Source organism: Bombina bombina, chromosome 7, assembly GCF_027579735.1.
Source record: "Bombina bombina isolate aBomBom1 chromosome 7, aBomBom1.pri, whole genome shotgun sequence".
NCBI lineage: Eukaryota > Metazoa > Chordata > Amphibia > Anura > Bombinatoridae > Bombina > Bombina bombina.
Window position 1 is genome coordinate 453,287,304 of NC_069505.1, and position 24,912 is coordinate 453,312,215.

The 24,912-nt window shown below is 42.9% G+C and overlaps 1 protein-coding gene across 1 annotated transcript in view; it reads right to left on the reverse strand.

The window, feature by feature from the left end:
- Window positions 1-24,912, reverse strand: part of LOC128666700 (zinc finger protein 250-like) — a 174,206-nt gene that overhangs the window by 41,343 nt on the left and 107,951 nt on the right. The window contains exons 12-13 of the mRNA XM_053721439.1: window positions 14,738-14,839; window positions 1,238-1,330 (exon numbers count right to left, since the gene is read on the reverse strand). Of these exons, the coding sequence (XP_053577414.1) occupies window positions 1,238-1,330; window positions 14,738-14,839 (195 nt within the window). The remainder of the gene's footprint in view (window positions 1-1,237; window positions 1,331-14,737; window positions 14,840-24,912) is intronic.

Consider the following 24,912-nt stretch of genomic DNA (forward strand, 5'->3'; position numbering starts at 1 on the left):
TGCCATATACTGACATCCTATACCCTGTATCCCTTAGACACATCACACACATACACTCACCTGTACCCTGTATCCCTCAGACACATCACACACGTACACTCACATGTACCCCTCAGACACATTACACACATACACTCACCTGTACACTGTATCCCTCAGACACATCACACACATACACTCACCTGTACCCTGTATCCCTCAGACACATCACACACGTACACTCACCTGTACCCTGTATTCCTCAGACACATCACACACGTACACTCACCTGTACCCTGTATCCCTCAGACACATCACACACGTACACTCACCTGTACACTGTATCCCTCAGACACATCACACACGTACACTCAACTGTACCCTGTATCCCTCAGACACATTACACACATACACTCACCTGTACCGTGTATCTCCCAGACACATCACACACGTACACTCACCTGTACTCCTCAGACACATCACACACGTACACTCACCTGTACCGCTCAGACACATCACACACATACACTCACCTGTACCCTGTATCTCTCAGACACAACATACACTCACCTGTGCCCTGTATCCCTCAGACACACACACGTACACTGTATCCCTCAGACAAATCACACACATACACTCACCTGTACCCCTCAGACACATCACACACATACACTCACCTGTACCCAGTATCCCTCAGACACATCACACACATACACTCACCTGTACCCAGTATCCCTCAGACATATCACACACATACACTCACCTGTACCCTGTATCCCTCAGACACATCACACACATACACTCACCTGTACCCTGTATCCCTCAGACACATCACACACATACACTCACATGTATCCTGTATCCCTCATACACATCACACACATACACTCACCTGTACCCTGTATCCCTCAGACACATCACACACATACATACACTCACCTGTACCCTGTATCCCTCAGACACATCACACACATACACTCACCTGTGCCCTGTATGCCATAAACACGTTATTTGTTTAGAATTAAAAATGACCTCAGTCTTAACACAAACTGCATAGGTCATTTAAATATGGTCAGTAATTTAATGTTTGCGGTCAGTAATTTTACATAGTTTGTGTTTATACTATTTTAGTTCTAAGTAAATAAGCTTATATTAGATACAACTGAAATAAATATTATAACATTACTAAACTGATATAGACAACAAGTGTTGATCTGATGCAATGACATATGCTAATACACTGTGAGATGTCACTCACCTGTGCTAATACTGTCCCAGTTTTCCTGCTCTGGAGGGTCCAGCTCACTCATACTCAGGTATTCATTTGGTTCAGTTTTTAATACAACTTCATCTGCACAAATTATGCAAAGGAAAACTTAGTTTACTCCGTAAATACAAATTAAAAGGTACAAAAAACAAATAAAAACAGAAGATTATTAGTTTAGACATCTATAAGTTTTTTTTTTTAACTAAATTAGCTGTATTTTAGTTGGCTGCATATGAAAATCCAATTAAAAATGCCCAAATAAATATAACTGTTATTTACATGAGAACCTTAAGAACTAAATTTAAGCTCCTAGGAGGAGCAACAGGTTTAAACAAAGGTCTAATTCTGGACAAAGCCTGAACAAACTCTTGAATCTCTGGCAAACTAGCCAACTTCTTGTGAAACAAAACCAAAAGGTCAGAGATCTGACCCTTGATAGAACTGGCCGACAGAAACTGAAGAATACACGGAGCTCTTAGTGAACCCCACACCGCCCCCCAGCCAGCCAGACTCGCCTCTGTGGTGATTATTACCCAGGAGGGGCGACGGAAACTCATTCCTAGAACTGGAGCTGGCAATTGCCACCATGCAAGATTTTCTCTCATCTGAGACAGATCTGAATGATCTCCATTCCACTGTCTGAGCATAATGGTATGGAGAGTCCACAAATCCATTCAATTACTAGTGGGAACCAATACCAAAGCTAGAGTCCACAGAATGGAAGGGAGGGATACACAAGACAGGCGAGCCTAAACAGAAGGCACCACCTCTTGAAGAACTTTCTTCCCAAAAGAAGCCTCAGCTGAGGCAAAAACATCACATTTGTAAAATTTGGGAAAAGTATGCAAAGATGACCAAGTGGCCGCCTTGCAAATCTGTTCCACAGAAGCATCATTTCAATAGTCCAAGAGGAAGCGACTGCCCTAGTGGAGTGAGCCGTAATTTTCTCTGGAGGCTGCTGTTCAGCTGTCTCATAAGCCACTTCTCAACCAGAAGGAGCGAGTAGAAGAAGTGGCCTTCTGACTCCTCAGTTTACCTGAAAAGACAACAAAAGAGCAGAAGATTGACGAAAAACAGAATTTATGCTTACCTGATAAATTACTTTCTCTTGTGGTGTATCCAGTCCACTGATTCATCCTTTACTTGTGGGATATTCTCATTCCCTACAGGAAGTGGCAAAGAGAGCACACAGCAAAGCTGTCCATATAGCTCCCCCTCTAGCTCCACCCCCAGTCATTCAACCAAAGGTTAGGAAGAAAAAGGAGAAACCATAGGGTGCAGTGGTGACTGTAGTTTAAACAAATTTTTTTTTTTACCTGACTTAAATGCCAGGGCGGGCCGTGGACTGGATACACCGCAAGAGAAAGTAATTTATCAGGTAAGCATAAATTCTGTTTTCTCTTGCAAGGTGTATCCAGTCCACGGATTCATCCTTTACTTGTGGGATACCAATACCAAAGCTTTAGGACACGGATGAAGGGAGGGAACAAGACAGGTACCTTAAACGGAAGGCACCACTGCTTGCAAAACCTTTCTCCCAAAAATAGCCTCCGAAGAAGCAAAAGTATCGAATTTGTAAAATTTTTCTTGAATAAACAATCGATTGCCCTGAATCAGTGTCAACCAGCATAATTAGCCCTGTTATGTAAGCATTCAATTCCTTACTAAGTCTGTGAACATAGCTTACCCCCGCCTCATGGGGATATTGTCAGTCTCTTCTAGCATTATCTAAGTCTTGTCTAGAAATAAATGACTGAACATACCTCATTGCAGATTACCCTGCAAACCGTTCCCCCCAACTGAAGTTTTCTGGTACTCCTCAGTCCTGTGTGGGAACAGCAGTGGATTTTAGTTACAACATGCTAAAATCATTTTCCTCTCAGCAGAAATCTTCATCACTTTTCTGCTAGAGAGTAAATAGTACAAACCGGTACCATTTAAAATAACAAACTTTTGATTGAAGATAATAAAAACTACAATTCTAACACCACATTCACTTTACCCTCCCGTAGAGAGACCCTAGTGCTTAGAGCCGGTAAAGAGAATGACTGGGGGGTGGAGCTAGAGGGGGAGCTATATGGACAGCTTTGCTGTGTGCTCTCTTTGCCACTTCCTGTAGGGAATGAGAATATCCCACAAGTAAAGGATGAATCCGTGGACTGGATACACCTTGCAAGAGAAATCTTTCGTAGCCTGTAAATGGAAGTATGCACAACCGCTGCTTCTTAGAGGAAGGATTAGGACAAAATGAAGGAACAACGATTTCTTTATTGATATTTGCGTTCCGAGACCACCTTAGGTAGAAAACCTAATTTAGAACAGAGAACTGCCTTATCCACATGAAGAATAGATAAGGAGAATCACACTGTAGAGCCGAAAAATGAAACTCTACTGGCAGAGGAAATTGCCAGCAGAAACAAAACCTTCCAGGACAATAACTTGATATCAACAGAATGCATAGGCTCAAATGGAGCCTGCTGCAGAATTTTAAGAACCAGATTAAGACTCAAAGAAGGAGCAATTGACCTAAACACAGGCCTGATTTTAACCAAAGCCTGGACAAAAGTTTGAACATCTGGCAAAATTGCCAGACGCTTCTGCAGAAGAATCGACAGAGCCAAAATCTGACCCTTTAGGGTACTGACTGATAAACCCTTCTCCAGGCCCTTCTGAAGAAAGGACAGAATATGGCAAATTCTCACCTGACTCCAAGAAAAACCCCTAGATCCACACCAATGAAGGTATCTATGCTATACCTTATAATAAATCTTACGAGAAACAGACTTACGAGCCTAAAACATAGTCTCAATAACCTTCACAGAAAAACCTCATCTGGACAAGACTAAAGTTTCAATCTCCAAGCAGTCAGCTTCAGAGAGACTAAGTTCGGATGGAGGAAGAAACCCTGAAGTAGAAGATCCTTTCTCAGAGGCAATTTCCACGGGGGGGGGGGGGGGGAGACGACGATGACGATGACAACCTTACTAGGTCCGCAAACCAACTTCTGCGAGGCCACGCTGGAGCTAGTAGAATCACCGAAACCTGCTCCTGTTTGATACAAGCTATCACCCGAGGAAGGAGGGCAACCGGAAGAAACAGATAAATTATACCGAAATCCCATGGCACTGCCAGAGCTGCTTGAGAATCTCCTGATCTTGCTCTGTATCTTGGAAGCTTGGCATTTAGACTAGATGCCATCAGATCCAACTCCGGAACTCCCCACTAGAGGGTTAACATCAAGAAAACATCCGGATAGAGAGCCCATTCCCCTGGATGAAAGGTCTGCCTGCTCAGATAATCTGCTTCCCAGTTGTCCATTCAATGGCAGAGAGATGACAAGTGAGAGACTCTGCCCACTGAAAAATGCGAGTCACCTCCTTCATAGCTAACATGCTCCTAGTTCCTCTTTGGTGGTTGATATACGCCACCAAGGAGATGTTGTCCAATTGAAATCTGATAAACCGGACTAAAACTGAGTTGAGGCCATACTAATAGAGCATAGAGAATTGCTCTCAATTCTAGGATATTTATAGGAAGACTGACTCCTCCTGAGTCCAAAAGTCCCTGAGCTCTTAGGGACCCCCAAACTGCTCCCCAGCCTAACAGGCTGGCATCCTTGGTCATAATCTCTGAAGAGGTCCTGGGAGATCCACCAAGACAGAGACATCCTTGTCTGAGAGTCTAAAACTATCCTCTGAGAGAGATCCAAGTGGACTCCGTTCCATTGATTGAGCATACATAACTGTAGAGATCTCAGATGGAAGCGGGCAAACGGAATAAAGTCCATGGATGCCACCATGAGACCAATTACTTCCATGCATACAGCTACTGATGGACGAACAGAGGACTGAAGAGAACAACAGGCTAAGATTATCCCCAGAAAACATACCCTGGTACTTGGCACCAAGGAACTTTTTCCTAGATTCACCTTCCACCCGAGAGAGCGGAGAATAGCTAACAGATAATCTGTATGGGATTTTGCTAACTGAAAAGATGGTACCTGGACCAAGATATCGTCCAGGTAAGGAGCCACCAAAATCCCTAGAGATCTGGCTACAGCCAAAAGAACCCCTAGAACCTTTGTAAAGATTCGAGGAGCAAACCTCAGGAACTTGAAATGTTCCCTGTGGATAGGCACATGAGGATACGCATCCTTTAGGTCTATAGCGGTCATACACTGACCCTCCTGAACTAGATGGAGAACAGAACGAATAGTATCCATTTTGAAGGACCGGATCTTGAGAAACTTGTTTAAGTCTATCATGGGTGAAAACGTTCCCTCCTCTTTGGGAACTACAAAAAGATTTGAACAAAATCCCTGACCCTGTTCTGCTAGAGGAACTGGCATAATCAATCCCAGAGAGGACAAATCCCTAACGCAGTTCAAGCCACTGCCCAAGGATCTGGAACGTCGCAAATCCAAGCCTGCTGAAAAAAAGGAAAGCCTGCCCCCTACCTGATCCAAAACTGGATTGGGGGCGCCCCCTTCATGCTGACTTAGCCTCAGTGGAAGGCTTTCTAGATTGCTTACCCTTGTTCCAGGGCTGGTCAGATTTAGAAGATGAGAACGATCTCTGTCCCTTGAAGTTACGAAAGGAACAAAAATTCGAAGTCTGATGACCTTTGGGCTATTCTTAACCTGTGGTAAAAAAAAACTCCCTTTCCACCAGTAACCGTGGAAATGATCTCTGCCAGACCAGGACCAAATAAAGTCTTACCCTTAAAAGGGCTAGTATCGCAAAACTAGAAATCCTGTCTCCCAGCCTAACAACTTGCATACTGGCATCAAAGATAAAAGTATTAGCCAGCTTTAGAGCCTTGATTCTATCCTGGATCTCCTCTATAGTAGTCTCTTCTGAAACTAGATCAGACAAAGAGTCACACGAATAAGAGGTTGCACCAGCACCTGTCGCAATACTAGCAACTGGTTGCCACAGCAAACCCTGATGAAGAAACATTTTTCAGTTTCTTATCCATAGGGTCTCTAAAAGAGGAACTATCCTCAATAGTTCTCTTGGCTAAGGTAGATATAGCACCCTCTACTCTAGGAACAATGCGCCACAGATCTCGCACTGAATCAGCCACAGGAAACATCTTTTTAAACACAGGAGATGGGTTAAAAGGAACACCCCGCTTCTCCCATTTCAGAGATATAATGTGATCTGGAAAAGGAAAAACCTTCACAGATTTAGGTTTGACATAAAAAAAAACTCTATTCAGTTTATTAGTCTTTTTAGGAGCCTCTGCAACAGTTTCAGAGTTACCCAAAGAAGCTAAAATCACATTCAAAAGTAAACAGAGATGCTCCAGTTTAAATTTAAAATGAACCTCCTCAGAATTTATTGTACTAGGAACTGCAGATTCTGAATCGGAGATCTCGCCCTCAGAAGCTGCAGAGGAATGATCCTCGCTAGATAACTGAGAGACTAACCAAATCAGTCTGGCGGAATCAGAACCCATAGAAATGTTCTTAGATTTCCTCTTCCCTTTACCAGAACTAGGTAAAGCTGCAGAAACTGCAGAAGTCAACTATGCAGCAAATCTTTAGGTAAACAAACACTCTTAGAGACTGACTGAGAGGAACCGCAGGGCACTGCATGTGAATCTGCAGAAAGCTGAGACAACTCCCGAACAGCATTATCGTGAGAAAAAACAGAATTTATGCTTACCTGATAAATTACTTTCTCTTGCGGTGTATCCAGTCCACGGATTCATCCTTTACTTGTGGGATATTCTCATTCCCTACAGGAAGTAGCAAAGAGAGCACACAGCAAAGCTGTCCATATAGCTCCCCCTCTAGCTCCACCCCCCAGTCATTCGACCAAAGGTTAGGAAGAAAAAGGAGAAACCATAGGGTGCAGTGGTGACTGTAGTTTAAACAATTTTTTTTTTACCAGACTTAAATGCCAGGGCGGGCCGTGGACTGGATACACCGCAAGAGAAAGTAATTTATCAGGTAAGCATAAATTCTGTTTTCTCTTGCAAGGTGTATCCAGTCCACGGATTCATCCTTTACTTGTGGGATACCAATACCAAAGCTTTAGGACACGGATGAAGGGAGGGAACAAGACAGGTACCTTAAACGGAAGGCACCACTGCTTGCAAAACCTTTCTCCCAAAAATAGCCTCCGAAGAAGCAAAAGTATCAAATTTGTAAAATTTGGCAAAAGTATGCAGTGAAGACCAAGTCGCTGCCTTACAAATCTGTTCAACAGAAGCCTTATTTTTGAAAGCCCATGTGGAAGCCACTGCTCTGGTAGAATGAGCAGTAATTCTTTCAGGAGGCTGCTGGCCAGTAGTCTCATAGGCCAAACGGATGATGCTTTTCAGCCAAAAGGAAAGAGAGGTAGCAGTCGCTTTCTGACCTCTCCTCTTACCAGAATAGATAACAAACAAGGAAGATGTTTGTCTGAAATCCTTAGTTGCTTGTAAATAGAACTTGAAAGCACAAACTACATCAAGATTGTGTAATAGACGTTCGTTCTTCGAAGATGGATTAGGACACAGAGAAGGAACAACTATTTCCTGGTTAATATTCTTGTTAGAAACAACTTTAGGAAGAAAACCAGGCTTGGTACGCAAAACTACCTTATCTGCGTGGAACACCAGGTAAGGTGAATCACACTGTAAGGCAGATAATTCTGAAACTCTTCGAGCAGAAGAGATAGCTATCAAAAACAAAACTTTCCAAGATAACAACTTAATGTCTATGGAATGTAAAGGTTCAAACGGAACCCCTTGAAGAACTGAAATAACTAGATTCAAACTCCATGGCGGAGCCACAGGTTTATAGACAGGCTTGATTCTGACTAAAGCCTGAGCAAACGCTTGAACGTCTGGTACCTCTGCCAGACGCTTGTGTAACAGGATAGACAAAGCAGATATTTGTCCTTTTAAGGAACTAGCTGACAATTCTTTCTCCAGTCCTTCTTGGAGAAAGGACAATATCCTGGGAATCCTAATCTTACTCCATGAGTAACCCTTGGATTCACACCAACAAAGATATTTCCGCCATATCTTATGGTAGATTTTCCTGGTGACAGGCTTTCTAGCCTGAATCAGAATATCTATAACTGACTCAGAAAACCCACGCTTTGATAGAATTAAGCGTTCAATCTCCAAGCAGTGAGACGTAGAGAAACTAAATTTGGATGCTTGAACGGACCCTGTATTAGAAGATCCTGCCTCATTGGCAGTGTCCATGGTGGGACAGATGACATGTCCACTAGGTCTGCATACCAAGTCCTGCGTGGCCTCGCAGGCGCTATCAGAATCACTGAAGCCTTCTCCTGCTTGATTCTGGCAACCAGACGCGGGAGGAGAGGAAACTGTGGAAAAACATAAGCCAGATTGAAGGACCAAGGCGCTGCTAGAGCATCTATCAATACCGCCTTGGGATCCCGGGACCTGGACCCGTAGAGAGGAAGTTTGGTGTTCTGACGGGACGCCATCAGATCCAACTCTGGGGTGCCCCATAGCCGAGTCAGCTGGGCAAATACCTCCGGGTGGAGTTCCCACTCCCCCGGATGAAAAGTCTGATGACTTAGAAAATCCGCCTCCCAGTTGTCTACTCCTGGGATGTGAATTGCTGAGAGATGGCAGGAGTGATCCTCCGCCCACCTGATTATTTTGGTTACTTCCGTCATCGCTAGGGAACTCTTTGTTCCCCCCTGATGATTGACGTAAGCTACAGTCGTGATGTTGTCCGACTGAAATCTGATGAATTTGGCCGCCGCTAGTTGAGGCCATGCCTGAAGAGCGTTGAATATCGCCCTCAGTTCCAGAATGTTTATCGGGAGAAGAGTTTCTTCCCGAGACCATAAGCCCTGAGCTTTCAGGGAGTCCCAGACCGCACAACAGGCTAACAGACTGGCGTCGGTTGTTACGATGATCTACTCTGGCCTGCGGAAACATATTCCTTGAGACAGGTGATCCTGAGACAACCACCAGAGAAGAGAATCTCTGGTCTCTTGGTCCAACTGAATTTGAGGAGACAAATCTGCATAATCCCCATTCCACTGTTTGAGCATGCATAGTTGCAGTGGTCTGAGGTGTATCCGAGCAAAAGGGACTATGTCCATTGCCGCAACCATTAGTCTGATTGTCTCCATGCACTGAGCCACAGATGGTCGAGGAATGGAATAAAGAGATCGGCAAGTAGTTAAGAGTTTTAGCTTTCTGACCTCCGTCAGAAATATTTTCATTTCTACCGAGTCTATCAGGGTTCCTAGGAATGGAACTCTTGTGAGGGGGGAGAGAGAACTCTTTTTGATGTTCACCTTCCACCCGTGAGACCTCAGAAAGGCCAATACAATCTCCATGTGAGACTTGGTTCTTTGGAAAGTTGACGCCTGAATTAAGATGTCGTCTAGGTAAGGCGCCACTGCTATGCCCCGCGATCTTAGAACCGCCAGGAGGGACCCTAGCACCTTTGTGAAAATTCTGGGAGCAGTGGCCAACCCGAAAGGAAGAGCCACAAACTGAAAATGCTTGTCCAGAAAGGCGAACCTGAGAAACTGGTGATGATCTTTGTGGATAGGAATGTGCAGATACGCATCCTTTAGATCCACGGTAGTCATATATTGACCCTCCTGGATCATAGGTAAGATTGTCCGAATGGTCTCCATCTTGAATGATGGGACTCTGAGGAATTTGTTTAGAATTTTGAGATCCAGGATTGGTCTGAAAGTTCCTTCTTTTTTGGGAACCACAAACAGGTTTGAGTAAAACCCCAGTCCTTGCTCTGCAATTGGAACTGGGTGGATCACTCCCATTGTATGTAGATCTTCTACACAGCGTAAAAACGCCTCTTTCTTTGTCTGATCTGTAGACAGACGAGAAATGTGGAACCTTCCCCTTGGAGGAGAGTCCTTGAATTCTAGAAGGTACCCCTGGGCTACAATCTCTAATGCCCAAGGGTCGTGTACATCTCTTGCCCAGGCCTGAGCGAAGAGAGAGAGTCTGCCCCCTACTAGATCCGGTCCCGGATTGGGGGCTACCCCTTCATGCTGTCTTGGTGGCAGCTGCAGGCTTTTTGGCCTGTTTACCCTTATTCCAGCCCTGGTAAGGTTTCCAGTTTGCCTTGGGCTTTGAAGCGTTACCCTCTTGCTTTGCAGCCGGAGAGGATGAAGCGGGGCCATTCCTGAAATTGTGAAAGGAACGAAAATTAGCTTTGTTCTTTGTTTTAAAGGCTTTGTCCTGAGGGAGAGCATGGCCTTTTCCCCCGGTGATATCTGAAATAATCTCTTTCAATTCAGGCCCGAATAGGGTCTTCCCTTTGAAAGGAATGTTCAAAAGCTTGGATTTAGACGACACATCAGCCGACCAGGACTTTAGACATAGCGCCCTGCGCGCCAAAATGGCGAAACCTGAATTTTTCGCCGCTAACTTAGCTATTTGGAAAGCGGCGTCAGTGATAAAAGAATTAGCTAGCTTTAGAGCCTTAATTCTATCCATAATTTCCTCATATGAGGTCTCCGTCTGGAGCGAGTCTTCCAGCGCCTCAAACCAGAAAGCAGCTGCAGTAGTTACAGGAATAATGCAGGCAATAGGTTGGAGAAGAAAACCTTGTTGAACAAAAATTTTCTTAAGTAAACCCTCTAATTTTTTATCCATAGGGTCTTTAAAAGCACAACTGTCTTCAATTGGTATGGTTGTGCGTTTAGCTAGTGTAGAAACAGCCCCCTCCACCTTAGGGACCGTCTGCCACGAGTCCCGCATGGGGTCAGATATGGGGAACATTTTCTTAAAAACAGGAGGGGGGACAAAAGGGACACCTGGCCTATCCCACTCCCTAGTAACGATATCCGCAATCCTCTTAGGGACCGTGTAAACAGGGACCTCTAGGTACTTGTCCATTTTACACAATTTCTCTGGGATCACCAAAGGGTCACAGTCATCCAGAGTAGCTAATACCTCCCTAAGTAAAACACAGAGGTGTTCTAGTTTAAATTTAAAAGCCAATGTATCTGAATCTGTCTGGGGAGGAACCCTTCCTGAATCAGAGACTTCTCCCTCAGACATCAAATCCCTCGCTCCCACTTCAGAGCGTTGTGAGGGTATATCGGATACGGCTACCAAAGCGTCAGAATGCTCATAATCTGTTCTTAAAACGGAGCTATCACACTTTGCAGGTAACACGGGCAGTTTAGATAAGAAGGCTGTAAGAGAATTATCCATGACTGCCGCTAAGTCTTGTAATGTAAAAGGGTTAGACGCACTAGAGGTACTAGGCGTCGCTTGCGCGGGCGTAACTGGTTGTGACACTTGGGGAGAGGCAGACGGGCTACCCTCGTTACCTTCAGTCTGAGAATCATCTTGGGCCACATTCTTAAGTGCAACAATATGATCTTTAAAGTGTATAGACATATCAGTACAAGTGGGACACATTCTGAGAGGGGGTTCCACCATGGCTTCTAAACACATTGAACAAGGATTTTCCTTAGTGTCAGAAAATGTTTAACAGACTAGTAGAGTACACAAACAGGCTTGGAATCACTTTAATCAAATAAAAAACACAATTAGAAAAAAACGTTACTGTGCCTTTAAGAGATAAAAAGAGCACACAATTTTACAAAACGGTGAAAAATGCAGCAATCTTTCTGAAATTTTCACAGTATGTAGCTAAAGCCTTAATAAGATTGCACCCCAAGTTTCAAAACGATTAACCCCTTAATTTTTTTCTTAGCCAAACAATCGATTGCCCTGAATAAGTGTCAACCAGTATATTAGCCCTATTATGTAAGCATTCAATTCCTTACTAAGTCTGTGAACATAGCTTACCCTCCCCTCATGGGGATATTGTCAGTCCTTCTAGCATTATCTCAGTCTTGTCTAGAAATAAATGACTGAACATACCTTATTGCAGATCACCCTGCAAACTGTTCCCCCCAACTGAAGTTTTCTGGTACTCCTCAGTCCTGTGTGGGAACAGCAGTGGATTTTAGTTACAACATGCTAAAATCATTTTCCTCTCAGCAGAAATCTTCATCACTTTTCTGCTAGAGAGTAAATAGTACAAATCGGTACCATTTAAAATAACAAACTTTTGATTGAAGATAATAAAACTACAATTCTAACACCACATTCACTTTACACTCCCGAGAGAGACCCTAGTGCTTAGAGCCAGCAAAGAGAATGACTGGGGGGTGGAGCTAGAGGGGGAGCTATATGGACAGCTTTGCTGTGTGCTCTCTTTGCTACTTCCTGTAGGGAATGAGAATATCCCACAAGTAAAGGATCAATCCGTGGACTGGATACACCTTGCAAGAGAAATAAGGCTCAGGTAAGGAATCCTTATCCATAGATAATAAAACCTTATTAAGGCAAGGCGAACAAAAATGCACAGGAGGTATAACCTGGGCATCAGCACAAAAAAAACATTTATCAAATGACAGAGAAAGCTTAGGATCGGCTTACATAGTAAATAAAAAAGCCCTTTATTTCCCTTATACTCTAATTTCAATATAAAAAATTAGAATAAAATTCTAAGCATAGATAAATAATTATTGAAACCTGCACCATGCTGGAGAGACTCACCCAACCTGTAACCAGGAATCCAATCCACACCAGCAAATAAAACAATCCTGTTCAAACTGCAAATCCTAGAAAGCTGCAACCATCAGAGAAAAGCGACAGGCAGGAAAAACAATCCTATGGCAGAAAAAAAAACACTCTGATTCCTTGAAAATCCTGGCTAACAAACAGCCGGTACAAACAAACAGTTCAGCACTCAGGAAGGAACTGAGTGGTCACATGATCGCAAATTCAAAAGTAAGGTGCGGTCCAACAACTTTCTTAAAGAGATATTACCCAAACAAAATAAAAGGTAACATTTGTGTAAAATAAATTCTGATAGCCAAAAATAAAAAAGCCTTCACATGACAGAACAGTGCCCTGAACTGCTGCTCAATAAATCTCCAACCTCTAAAAGAGATATTCAGTCCCATAAGGATCCACCTTGTTCTCTAAGTATCCTTTTTTTTTAAATAAGGAACTCTTAAGTGCTGCATCCTTCTCACCTAGAAGGTAAAAGCACTTACCTGTGGATCCGCTGTAGGGCAGGTACAGCAAACAGGTGTGACGGAATCCTCACTGACATAGACCTGTAGATACAGAAAAAACAGAGTAACCAACCCTGGTTTTCTATATAGGGGTAAAAAAAAAAGGTAAGCAAAGACCACCTTGCCGTCTTCCAACTGCTAAAAGCCACCATTACTCTTACTAAAGAGAATTGCATGGACACAGCATAACCCCAATCCTTGCTTGCAGGGAAAATTACCCATTAAAGGATTAACAACTTGATTTCTTCAGACACCTTCTTCGCACATCACCTACAATTTAACGCAGGCAAAGAATGATTGGGGATTGTGGGTAATGGGAGGATATTTAAGGCTTTGCTGGGGTGTTCTTTGCCTCCACCTGGTGGCCAGGATTTGTGAACTCTCCATGCCATTGGAAAGAAAAGATGGAGATTGCACCAGAATGTCGTCCAGGTACTGGGCCACTGCAATCCTCTGCAGACAAACCACAGCCAATAAAGCTCCCAGCACCTTGGTGAACACTCGTGGGGCTGTCGCTAATCCGACGTTAAGCCTGACAAACGGTAATGATCCTTGTGGATCGGAATATGAATGTTATTGTAAATGGAAGTCACCAAGGAAGATTCCTCCAGACTTTTCAAGAGCATAGAATTGTCCATGATGAACGAAAGAAGTATTCAACAACACACAGTAGGGTATTAGTTCCCAAGCACCAATAACTATCCCCTTGTTAGGGCGTCTTACCAACACCGGTCCGGCCGAGCCACGTTACTACCACTTTCCTACAGGACTACTGCGCAGTGGATCTAAAGTGGAAAAGGCGCAAAAACGTCCTAAAGTGGGAACGAGTCACCACACACTGCTGCGGATTGTATTAAAGCATAGCCTAGGAGTTGTATTACACCCGTGACAGGAAATATGTAATGCTTGTAACTGTCCTGCTATTAACGGCCCAAGGCACTGTCCTCACAGTCCTGGACCCTGACTGGAATTCATATACAACAAACGTCTGTCAAAAGGGATAGAAATGTGTGCAAGAGACAAAACCTACACGACCTTTATTAGACAAAATGCCATGAAAGAGCGGAAAACTTACCTATCATAAGTCTGTAATTTAGTGTGAAACACACTGCGTTAGCAGACAGGGAATTTAGATTAGACTGGAAATAGGCATGGGAAACCAAGCGTCAACTAGCACAATATATACCAATACTCAATCAAGATTTAGATATATTACCCCGACTCAAAGAGCCAATACAAGTCAACTTAATTTTTCTTATACAGAGCACCTCTGGTGGGTAGGGGAAGTGGGAGGGATATTTGTATTTTTGTTTGGGGTATTTTTGCCTCCTCCTGGTGGCCAGGAATAGTATTTCCCATAACTCTCACTGCTAATTGAAGGAAATGTCACATCACAGAATCCTCTCTTTAATTAATAAGCGCTAATCACCTGTAGATGTATTTATAGGAACTTCATCCTCCTCAATCTTCACCTGACACGCAAACAGATCTTCTGTTATCTCAACTTTCACTATATCAGCGATATCTTCATCTGTACAAATAAAGCAGATTCAGTTTTTATATCCCATGATCTAGTTTTTATAACTTTACCATAAAACAGTTTGTGTATTTCCCAGACAATAGCACTAAATATACACGTTTACACTCACCTGTAACCCGCATCCCCCAGACACAACACACATGCACACTCACCTGTAACCCACGCCCCTGAGACACAACACACATCCACACTCACCTGTAACCCTTGCCCCCAGATATACTCACATGCACACTCACTTGTAACCCTTGCCCCCAAGACACACACATGCACACTCCTCTGTAACCCCTGTCCCCCAGACACAACACATTTGTACACTCACCTGTAACCAGTGTCCACCAGACAACACATTTGCACACTCACCTGTAACCAGTGTCCACCAGACACAACACATTTGTACACTCACCTGTAACCAGTGTCCACCAGACAACACATTTGCACACTCACCTGTAACCAGTGTCCACCAGACACAACACATTTGCACACTCACCTGTAACCAGTGTCCACCAGACACAACACATTTGTACACTCACCTGTAACCAGTGTCCACCAGACAAAACACATTTGCACACTCATCTGTAACCAGTGTCCACCAGACACAACACATTTGTACACTCACCTGTAACCAGTGTCCACCAGAAACAACACATTTGCACACTCACCTGTAACCAGTGTCTCCCAAACACAACACATTTGCACACTCACCTGTAACCAGTGTCCACCAGACACAACACATTTACACACTCACCTGTAACCAGTGTCCACCAGACACAACACATTTGCACACTCACCTGTAACCAGTGTCCACCAGACACAACACATTTGCACACTCACCTGTAACCAGTGTCCACCAGACACAACACATTTGCACACTCACCTGTAACCAGTGTCCACCAGACACAACACATTTGCACACTCACCTGTAACCAGTGTCCACCAGACACAACACATTTGCACACTCACCTGTAACCAGTGTCCACCAGACACAACACATTTGCACACTCACCTGTAACCAGTGTCCACCAGACACAACACATTTGTACACTCACCTGTAACCAGTGTCCACCAGACACAACACATTTGCACACTCACCTGTAACCAGTGTCCACCAGACACAACACATTTGTACACTCACCTGTAACCAGTGTCCAAAGACACAACACATTTGCACACTCACCTGTAACCAGTGTCCACCAGACACAACACATTTGCACACTCACCTGTAACCAGTGTCCACCAGGCACAACACATTTGCACACTCACCTGTAACCAGTGTCCACCAGACACAACACATTTGTACACTCACCTGTAACCAGTGTCCACCAGACAAAACACATTTGCACACTCATCTGTAACCAGTGTCCACCAGACACAACACATTTGTACACTCACCTGTAACCAGTGTCCACCAGACACAACATATTTGCACACTCACCTGTAACCAGTGTCCACCAGACACAACACATTTGCACACTCACCTGTAACCAGTGTCCACCAGACACAACACATTTGCACACTCACCTGTAACCAGTGTCCACCAGACACAACACATTTGCACACTCACCTGTAAGCAGTGTCCACCAGACACAACACATTTGCACACTCACCTGTAACCAGTGTCCACCAGACACAACACATTTGTACACTCACCTGTAACCAGTGTCCACCAGACAAAACACATTTGCACACTCATCTGTAACCAGTGTCCACCAGACACAACACATTTGTACACTCACCTGTAACCAGTGTCCACCAGACACAACACATTTGTATACTCACCTGTAACCAGTGTCCACCAGACACAATACATTTGTACACTCACCTGTAACCAGTGTCCACCAGACACAACACATTTGCACACTCATCTGTAACCAGTGTCCACCAGACACAACACATTTGTACACTCACCTGTAACCAGTGTCCACAGACACAACACATTTGCACACTCACCTGTAACCAGTGTCCACCAGACACAACACATTTGCACACTCACCTGTAACCAGTGTCCACCAGACACAACACATTTGCACACTCACCTGTAACCAGTGTCCACCAGACACAACACATTTGCACACTCATCTGTAACCAGTGTCCACCAGACACAACACATTTGTACACTCACCTGTAACCAGTGTCCACCAGACACAACACATTTGCACACTCACCTGTAACCAGTGTCTCCCAAACACAACATATTTGCACACTCACCTGTAACCAGTGTCCACCAGACACAACACATTTGCACACTCACCTGTAACCAGTGTCCACCAGACACAACACATTTACACACTCACCTATAACCAGTGTCCACCAGACACAACACATTTACACACTCACCTGTAACCAGTGTCCACCAGACACAACACATTTACACACTCACCTGTAACCAGTGTCCACCAGACAAAACACAATTGTACACTCACCTGTAACCAGTGTCCACCAGACACAACACATTTACACACTCACCTGTAACCAGTGTCCACCAGACACAACACATTTACACACTCACCTGTAACCAGTGTCCACCAGACACAACACATTTGTACACTCACCTGTAACCAGTGTCCACCAGACACAACACATTTGCACACTCACCTGTAACCAGTGTCCACCAGACACAACACATTTACACACTCACCTGTAACCAGTGTCCACCAGACACAACACATTTGCACACTGACCTGTAACCCGTGTCTCCCAAACACAATACATGTGCACACTCACTTTATATACATAACAATGAACCCACTTCCTGTAATATTAATTTATAATAACGTTGCAAAGGATACACATGTATAGTATTTGTAACTATCCCTGTATAAATTCAATAAATATGTACTAAAGGGTTATTAATGTTAAAATTGATGTTAAACTTCCTTATGTTTATACTATACATTATTTTTGTAGTTCACCAAAGTATTTTATTGCTTAATGTTACACATATAGGGGCCCATTTATCAAGTTCCGTATGGAGCTTGAAGGGCCGTGTTTCTGGCGAGCCTTCAGACTCGCCAGAAACACCAGTTATGAAGCAGCGGTCTAAAGCTCGCTGCTCCATAACCTGTCCGCCTGCTCTGAGGAGGCGGACAGAGATCGTGTGAAATCAACCCGATCGAATACGATCGGGTTGATTGACACCCCCTGCTAGCGGCTGATTGACCGCAAATCTGCAGGGGGCGGCGTTGCACCAGCAGTTCACAAGAGCTGCTGGTGCAATGCTGAATGCAGAGAGCGTATTGCTCTCCGCATTCATCGATGTCTGTCAGACATGATCAGCTAATTGGATCATGTCAGACACGATCCGCTGATCGGATCATGTCGGACAGACATTCCATAAATAGGCCCCATAGACCCAAGTCTGTTCGTGTATTTAAGCCCAATGGAATAGTAGTCTATTAATGTCAAAATCCAATAGACTTCACGCCCCCCCCCCCCCCCTTTTCCAAGATGGTACATGGTCAATATCTTGTACAGTTAGCAAATTTACATCAGAATTATGGAGATTCCTAAAATGTCTTGCTATGGGTGTGTCAGACTTGGGGTCCTCAGTAGAACTTGAGAGGTCTCTTTGTTTTTCCCATATATTGTTTTTAGCGTGAAGAAATTAATTTTGTACTCCTGATTGCAAGTCACAAGTTTTACAAATATTTCTTCTACATCTAAAAAACCTTTTCTTCTGGTAAGCCAACATGTATTTGTTTAACTTGGTAGATCTGATGGAGATACATAATTGGCTATGGATTTAGCTTTTTTTGGAAGTAAATTCACAACATAATAGTTTTAAGCATCAGATTAGTGTATAATGGCAAAGATTCTATAACTATATCGCACACTCTGTTATATTCTAAACTATAAGTAGTTACACATTGTGTTCTATTACAAGATTTATCTCTGTATTTAAGAATTTCCTCTCTGGGAATAATATCTACTTCCTGTTGTGCCTTAGTTAAAGTTACATCATCATATCCTGTTTTTGATGCGTCTAGTAACTTAATCTGCTTGTTCCTAATATTTTTATTGACTAGTACAATTTCCCTTTGCTCTAATGTACTGTCCCTTAGGTATACCACATATTGTGTGCCGCAGGTGGCATGAACTGAAATGAAGAATCAAGGGTTTACGATACAGATTAGTCTCTTTTGAGCCTTCCTCTAAATGACAGCTTGAAAATTGATTTGCCTATGATTGTGTTCACCCACCAAAGATTTTCCACAAGACTTGTGGTTTAAATACTCACAAAAAGAATGAGTAATTTCTACACTGCCATCCAAAATGAAAAGCAAAACATCAATATATCTGACATTTTGTACAATGTAAGGTCGATAGGGATTCCCGTCTCCATAGATGTGGAACTGCTCCCACCAACTCATAAAAAGGTTGGCGTAGCAGGGGGGAAACTTGCCCCCCCATAGCAGTTCCACATCCCTGGAGATAGAACACTCTTTAACATAACAAAATTATGTGTAAGCAGATATTCTATTGATCTCAAAAGAAACTGTTTTGGAACAGTTTCATAACTGCTACGATAATCCCCAAAAAATACTCAATTGCCTGTAAACCATTTTCGTGTTAAATTGAGGTGTATACAGATGATATATCAACCACAAGAAATATATATATATATTGATTTCCATTCTAAATTCTTAAGTTTAACTAAAAAGGTTGTGGTATTTTGAAAAAAGCTCGATTTTTAACAAGTGGTTGAAGAAAACTATCAATTGGATCCTGGGGGATGTTGTAGATCTTTATGCACTTTAGGGAAATTATGAAATATTGGTGTTACTGGATATTTCAGCATTAAACTCTCCTGTACTGTTTGTGTAATGAAGTTGTAATGCCTGGCAAAAAAAAACCTTAGTGACCACAGCACTAATTTTCCTCTTACTCATTTACTGTACCCACACATATTATTTACCGTTTTTCTCGCCATTAAATGGACGTTCTAAAGATACTATTATTTTCTTCATATCTTATAATTTACTATAATTTATTTTAGAAAATATGATGAAAAAAATGGAAAAAAACACTCTTTTTCTAACTTTAACCCCCAAAATCTATTACACATCTACAACCACCAAAAAACACCCATGCTAAATAGTTTCAAAATGTTGTCCTGAGTTTAGAAATACCCAATGTTTACATGCTCTTTGCAAGTTATAGGGCAATAAGTACAAGTAGCACTTTGCTATTTCCAAACCATTTCCCCCCCCAAAATTAGCGATAGTTACGTTGGAACACTGATATCTGTCAGGAATCCCTGAATAACCCTTGACATGTATATATATATTTTTTTAGAAGACAACCCAAAGTATTGATCTAGGCCCATTTTGGTATATTTCATGCCACCATTACACCGCCAAATGCGATCAAATAAAAAAAAATTGTTAACTTTTTCACAAACTTTAGGTTTCTCATTGAAATTATTTACAAACAGCTTGTGTAATTATGACACAAATGGTTGAAAATGCTTCTCTGGTATCCCCTTTGTTCAGAAATAGCAGACATATGGCTTTGGAATTGCTTTTTAGTAATTAGAAGGCCGCTAAATGCAGCTGCGCACCACACTTGTATTGTGCCCAGCAGTAAAGGGGTTTAATTAGGGAGCTTGTAGGGTTAATGTTAGCTTTAGTGTAGTGTAGTAGACAACCCCAAGTATTAATCTAAGCCCATTTTGGTATATTTCATGCCACCATTTCACCACCAAATGCGATCAAATAAACAAAAAATCGTTAACTTTTTCACAATTTTAGGTTTCTCACTGAAATTATTTACAGTTAGTGCAATTATGGCACAAATGGTTGCAAATGCTTCTCTGGGATCCCCTTTGTATAGAAATAGCAGGCATATATGGCTTTGGCATTGCTTTTTGGTAATTAGAAGGCCGCTAAATGCCGCTGCACACCACATGTGTATAATGCCCAGCAGTGAAGGGGTTAATTAGGGAGCTTCTAGGGTTAATTTTAGCTTTAGTGTAGTAGACAACCCAAAGTATTGATCTAGGCACATTTTGGTATATTTCATGCCACCATTTCACCGCTGAATGCGATCAAATAAAAAAAAATTATTCACTTTTTCACAAACTTTGCTTTTTGGTAATTAGAAGGCCCGCCTCTCTGCTAAGGCTCCCACCCACCAATGATTGGCACCATCGCTGGCCAATGCAGAGAGGGCCACAGAGTGAAAAAAAGGGTATTGCAGAATGCCTCAATATCGAGGCATCACTAAAATACCCTGAAAGCGCCTGGAAGCGATCACGATCGCTTCCAGCGCTTGAAACCCCTGAGGATGTGCCAGGCACGTCCTTGGTCATTAACTGACACCCTTTGGAGGACGTTCCTGGCACGTCCTTGGTCGTTAAGGGTTTAATTAACCCTATTAAAATATATATGTAATGTGTCGTAGGGTTTTCTCGCAATGTAATGTATACCTCAGTATCGCCTTATTGTCTGAGTGCTGCATTAGTGTATAATTTCCTATCTAACCCCCTTATCAGATGGTCTTATAACTATTCTTTCATCACTGCTTATTGTTTTTAGGGAGTGTCACGGATACCAGGCTGCCAGGAAAACCCCTTGCATATTTGGATTACTGTGTTTTCCACCAGGCCCACTTTGTTTGTTCAAAAGGAGAAAAAGAGGTAAGGTAACCTCAAAGGGGCGGGTTATAAGCACTCATTACTAACAACAGTGTTAAAACTATGATATTTTTAATCGTAATATTTAAAATAAGACCTCTGATTATCAAACAAGTACCTATATTAAAATAAGTCACATCATCCCCCTGTTTCCTTGCCAATGACAGCTCCCTTGGCTTCAGGTGACAGGGATAATGGACTGCTAAAGTTTAAAACCAAAGGTGCACGGAGGTGCACAAACACACAAACTAGTTTTGGCTGCAATGTCAGCCTTTCTCAATGTGAGTGGACAAACCGAGGCCCGGGTGCCACCCCTTTAAGTAGCACTTCATTATATCATTAAAGTGAAATGGGTAACTGTATAGTAATGTAAAGGAATGGATAGGTAAAAAATGGTGCTATGGGCAGCAGCGGACACCACTACAATTTTATCAGTTTGAAATATCAGTTGTTCATTTATAATGTATAAGTATCCCAATATTCAAATGGTTAAACAAAAAAGTTAAAAAAGTTTTTTTCCATTTTTCCATAGTTACCCATTTCACTTTATGCCATACTGAAATTTTTCAGAAATTCATTTAATTACTATTGGCCAGAATTGGATCTACATGTATGATTGTGCCTCAGGGCACAATCAATAATGACACATACTGCCTTCATGATCTAGATGTATATAATAATTTGGACTCGATATATGGTACAGATGTATTTTTATGCTAAACAACTCTTATATGTGTCTTCACATTAATAAAGTGTATTGCATATACATATTACCTGATGAGAGCCATCTATTCATATTTAGCGGTACTAACCACATACAATGTCAATTGTGTGCATGCACAGTAATTCTCACACGTATTTTTATAGAACTAGCAAATCGTGTTTGCGCTGCAAAAACATAATTTATGCTTACCTGATAAATTCCTTTCTTCTGTAGTGTGATCAGTCCACGGGTCATCATTACTTGTGGGATATTATCTGCTCCCCTACAGGAAGTGCAAGAGGATTCACCCAGCAGAGTTGCTATATAGCTCCTCCCCTCTACGTCACCTCCAGTCATTCGACCAAGGACCAACGAGAAAGGAGAAGCCAAGGGTGTAGTGGTGACTGGAGTATAATTTAAAAAATATTTACCTGCCTTAAAAAACAGGGCGGGCCGTGGACTGATCACACTACAGAAGAAAGGAATTTATCAGGTAAGCATAAATTATGTTTTCTTCTGTTAAGTGTGATCAGTCCACGGGTCATCATTACTTGTGGGATACCAATACCAAAGCAAAAGTACACGGATGACGGGAGGGATAGGCAGGCTCTTTATACAGAAGGAACCACTGCCTGAAGAACCTTTCTCCCAAAAATAGCCTCCGAGGAAGCAAAAGTGTCAAATTTGTAAAATTTGGAAAAAGTATGAAGCGAAGACCAAGTTGCAGCCTTGCAAATCTGTTCAACAGAGGCCTCATTCTTAAAGGCCCAAGTGGAAGCCACAGCTCTAGTGGAATGAGCTGTAATTCTTTCAGGAGGCTGCTGTCCAGCAGTCTCATAAGCTAAACGAATTATGCTACGAAGCCAAAAAGAGAGAGAGGTAGCAGAAGCTTTTTGACCTCTCCTCTGACCAGAGTAAACGACAAACAGGGAAGACGTTTGTCGAAAATCTTTAGTTGCCTGTAAATAAAATTTAAGGGCACGAACTACATCCAGATTGTGCAAAAGACGTTCCTTCCTCGAAGAAGGATTTGGGCACAAGGATGGAACAACAATCTCCTGATTGATATTCCTGTTAGTGACTACCTTAGGTAAGAACCCAGGTTTAGTACGCAGAACTACCTTATCCGAGTGAAAAATCAAATAAGGAGAATCACAATGTAAGGCTGATAACTCAGAGACTCTTCGAGCCGAGGAAATAGCCATTAAAAATAGAACTTTCCAAGATAACAACTTTATAACGATGGAATGAAGGGGTTCAAACGGAACACCCTGTAAAACGTTAAGAACAAGGTTTAAACTCCATGGTGGAGCCACAGCTTTAAACACAGGTTTAATCCTGGCCAAAGCCTGACAAAAAGCCTGAACGTCTGGAACCTCTGACAGACGCTTGTGTAACAGAATGGACAGAGCTGAGATCTGTCCCTTTAAGGAACTAGCGGATAACCCCTTTTCTAAACCTTCTTGTAGAAAAGACAATATCCTAGGAATCCTAACCTTACTCCAAGAGTAACCTTTGGATTCGCACCAATATAGGTATTTACGCCATATTTTATGGTAAATCTTTCTGGTAACAGGCTTCCTAGCCTGTATTAAGGTATCAATAACTGACTCAGAAAAACCACGCTTTGATAAGATCAAGCGTTCAATTTCCAAGCAGTCAGCTTCAGAGAAGTTAGATTTTGATGTTTGAAAGGACCCTGAATCAGAAGGTCCTGTTTCAGAGGTAACGACCAAGGTGGACAGAATGACATGTCCACCAGATCTGTATACCAAGTCCTGCGTGGCCATGCAGGCGCTATTAGAATCACTGATGCTTTCTCCTGTTTGATTCTGGCAATCAATCGAGGAAGCATCGGGAAAGGTGGAAACACATAAGCCATCCTGAAGGTCCATGGTGCTGTCAAGGCATCTATCAGGACCGCTCCCGGATCCCTGGATCTGGACCCGTAGCGCGGAAGCTTGGCGTTCTGTCGAGACGCCATGAGATCTATCTCTGGTTTGCCCCAACGTCGAAGTATTTGGGCAAAGACCTCTGGATGAAGTTCCCACTCCCCCGGATGAAAAGTCTGACGACTTAAGAAATCCGCCTCCCAGTTCTCCACTCCCGGGATGTGGATTGCAGACAGGTGGCAAGAGTGAGACTCTGCCCAGCGAATTATCTTCGATACTTCCATCATTGCTAGGGAGCTTCTTGTCCCTCCCTGATGGTTGATATAAGCTACAGTCGTGATGTTGTCCGACCGGAACCTGATGAACCCCCGAGTTGTTAACTGGGGTCAAGCCAGAAGAGCATTGAGGACTGCTCTCAATTCCAGAATGTTTATTGGAAGAAGACTCTCCTCCTGATTCCATAGTCCCTGAGCCTTCAGAGAATTCCAGACAGCGCCCCAACCTAGTAGGCTGGCGTCTGTTGTTACAATTGACCAGTCTGGCCTGCTGAATGGCATTCCCCTGGCCAGATGTGGCCGATAAAGCCACCATAGAAGAGAATTTCTGGTCTCTTGATTCAGATTTAGAGTGGGGGACAAATCTGAGTAATCCCCATTCCACTGACTTAGCATGCACAGTTGCAGTGGTCTGAGATGTAGGCGTGCAAAAGGAACTATGTCCATTGCTGCTACCATTAGTCCGATTACCTCCATGCATTGAGCTACTGACGGGTGTTGAATAGAATGAAGGACACGGCATGCACTTTGAAGTTTTGTTAACCTGTCCTCTGTTAGGTAAA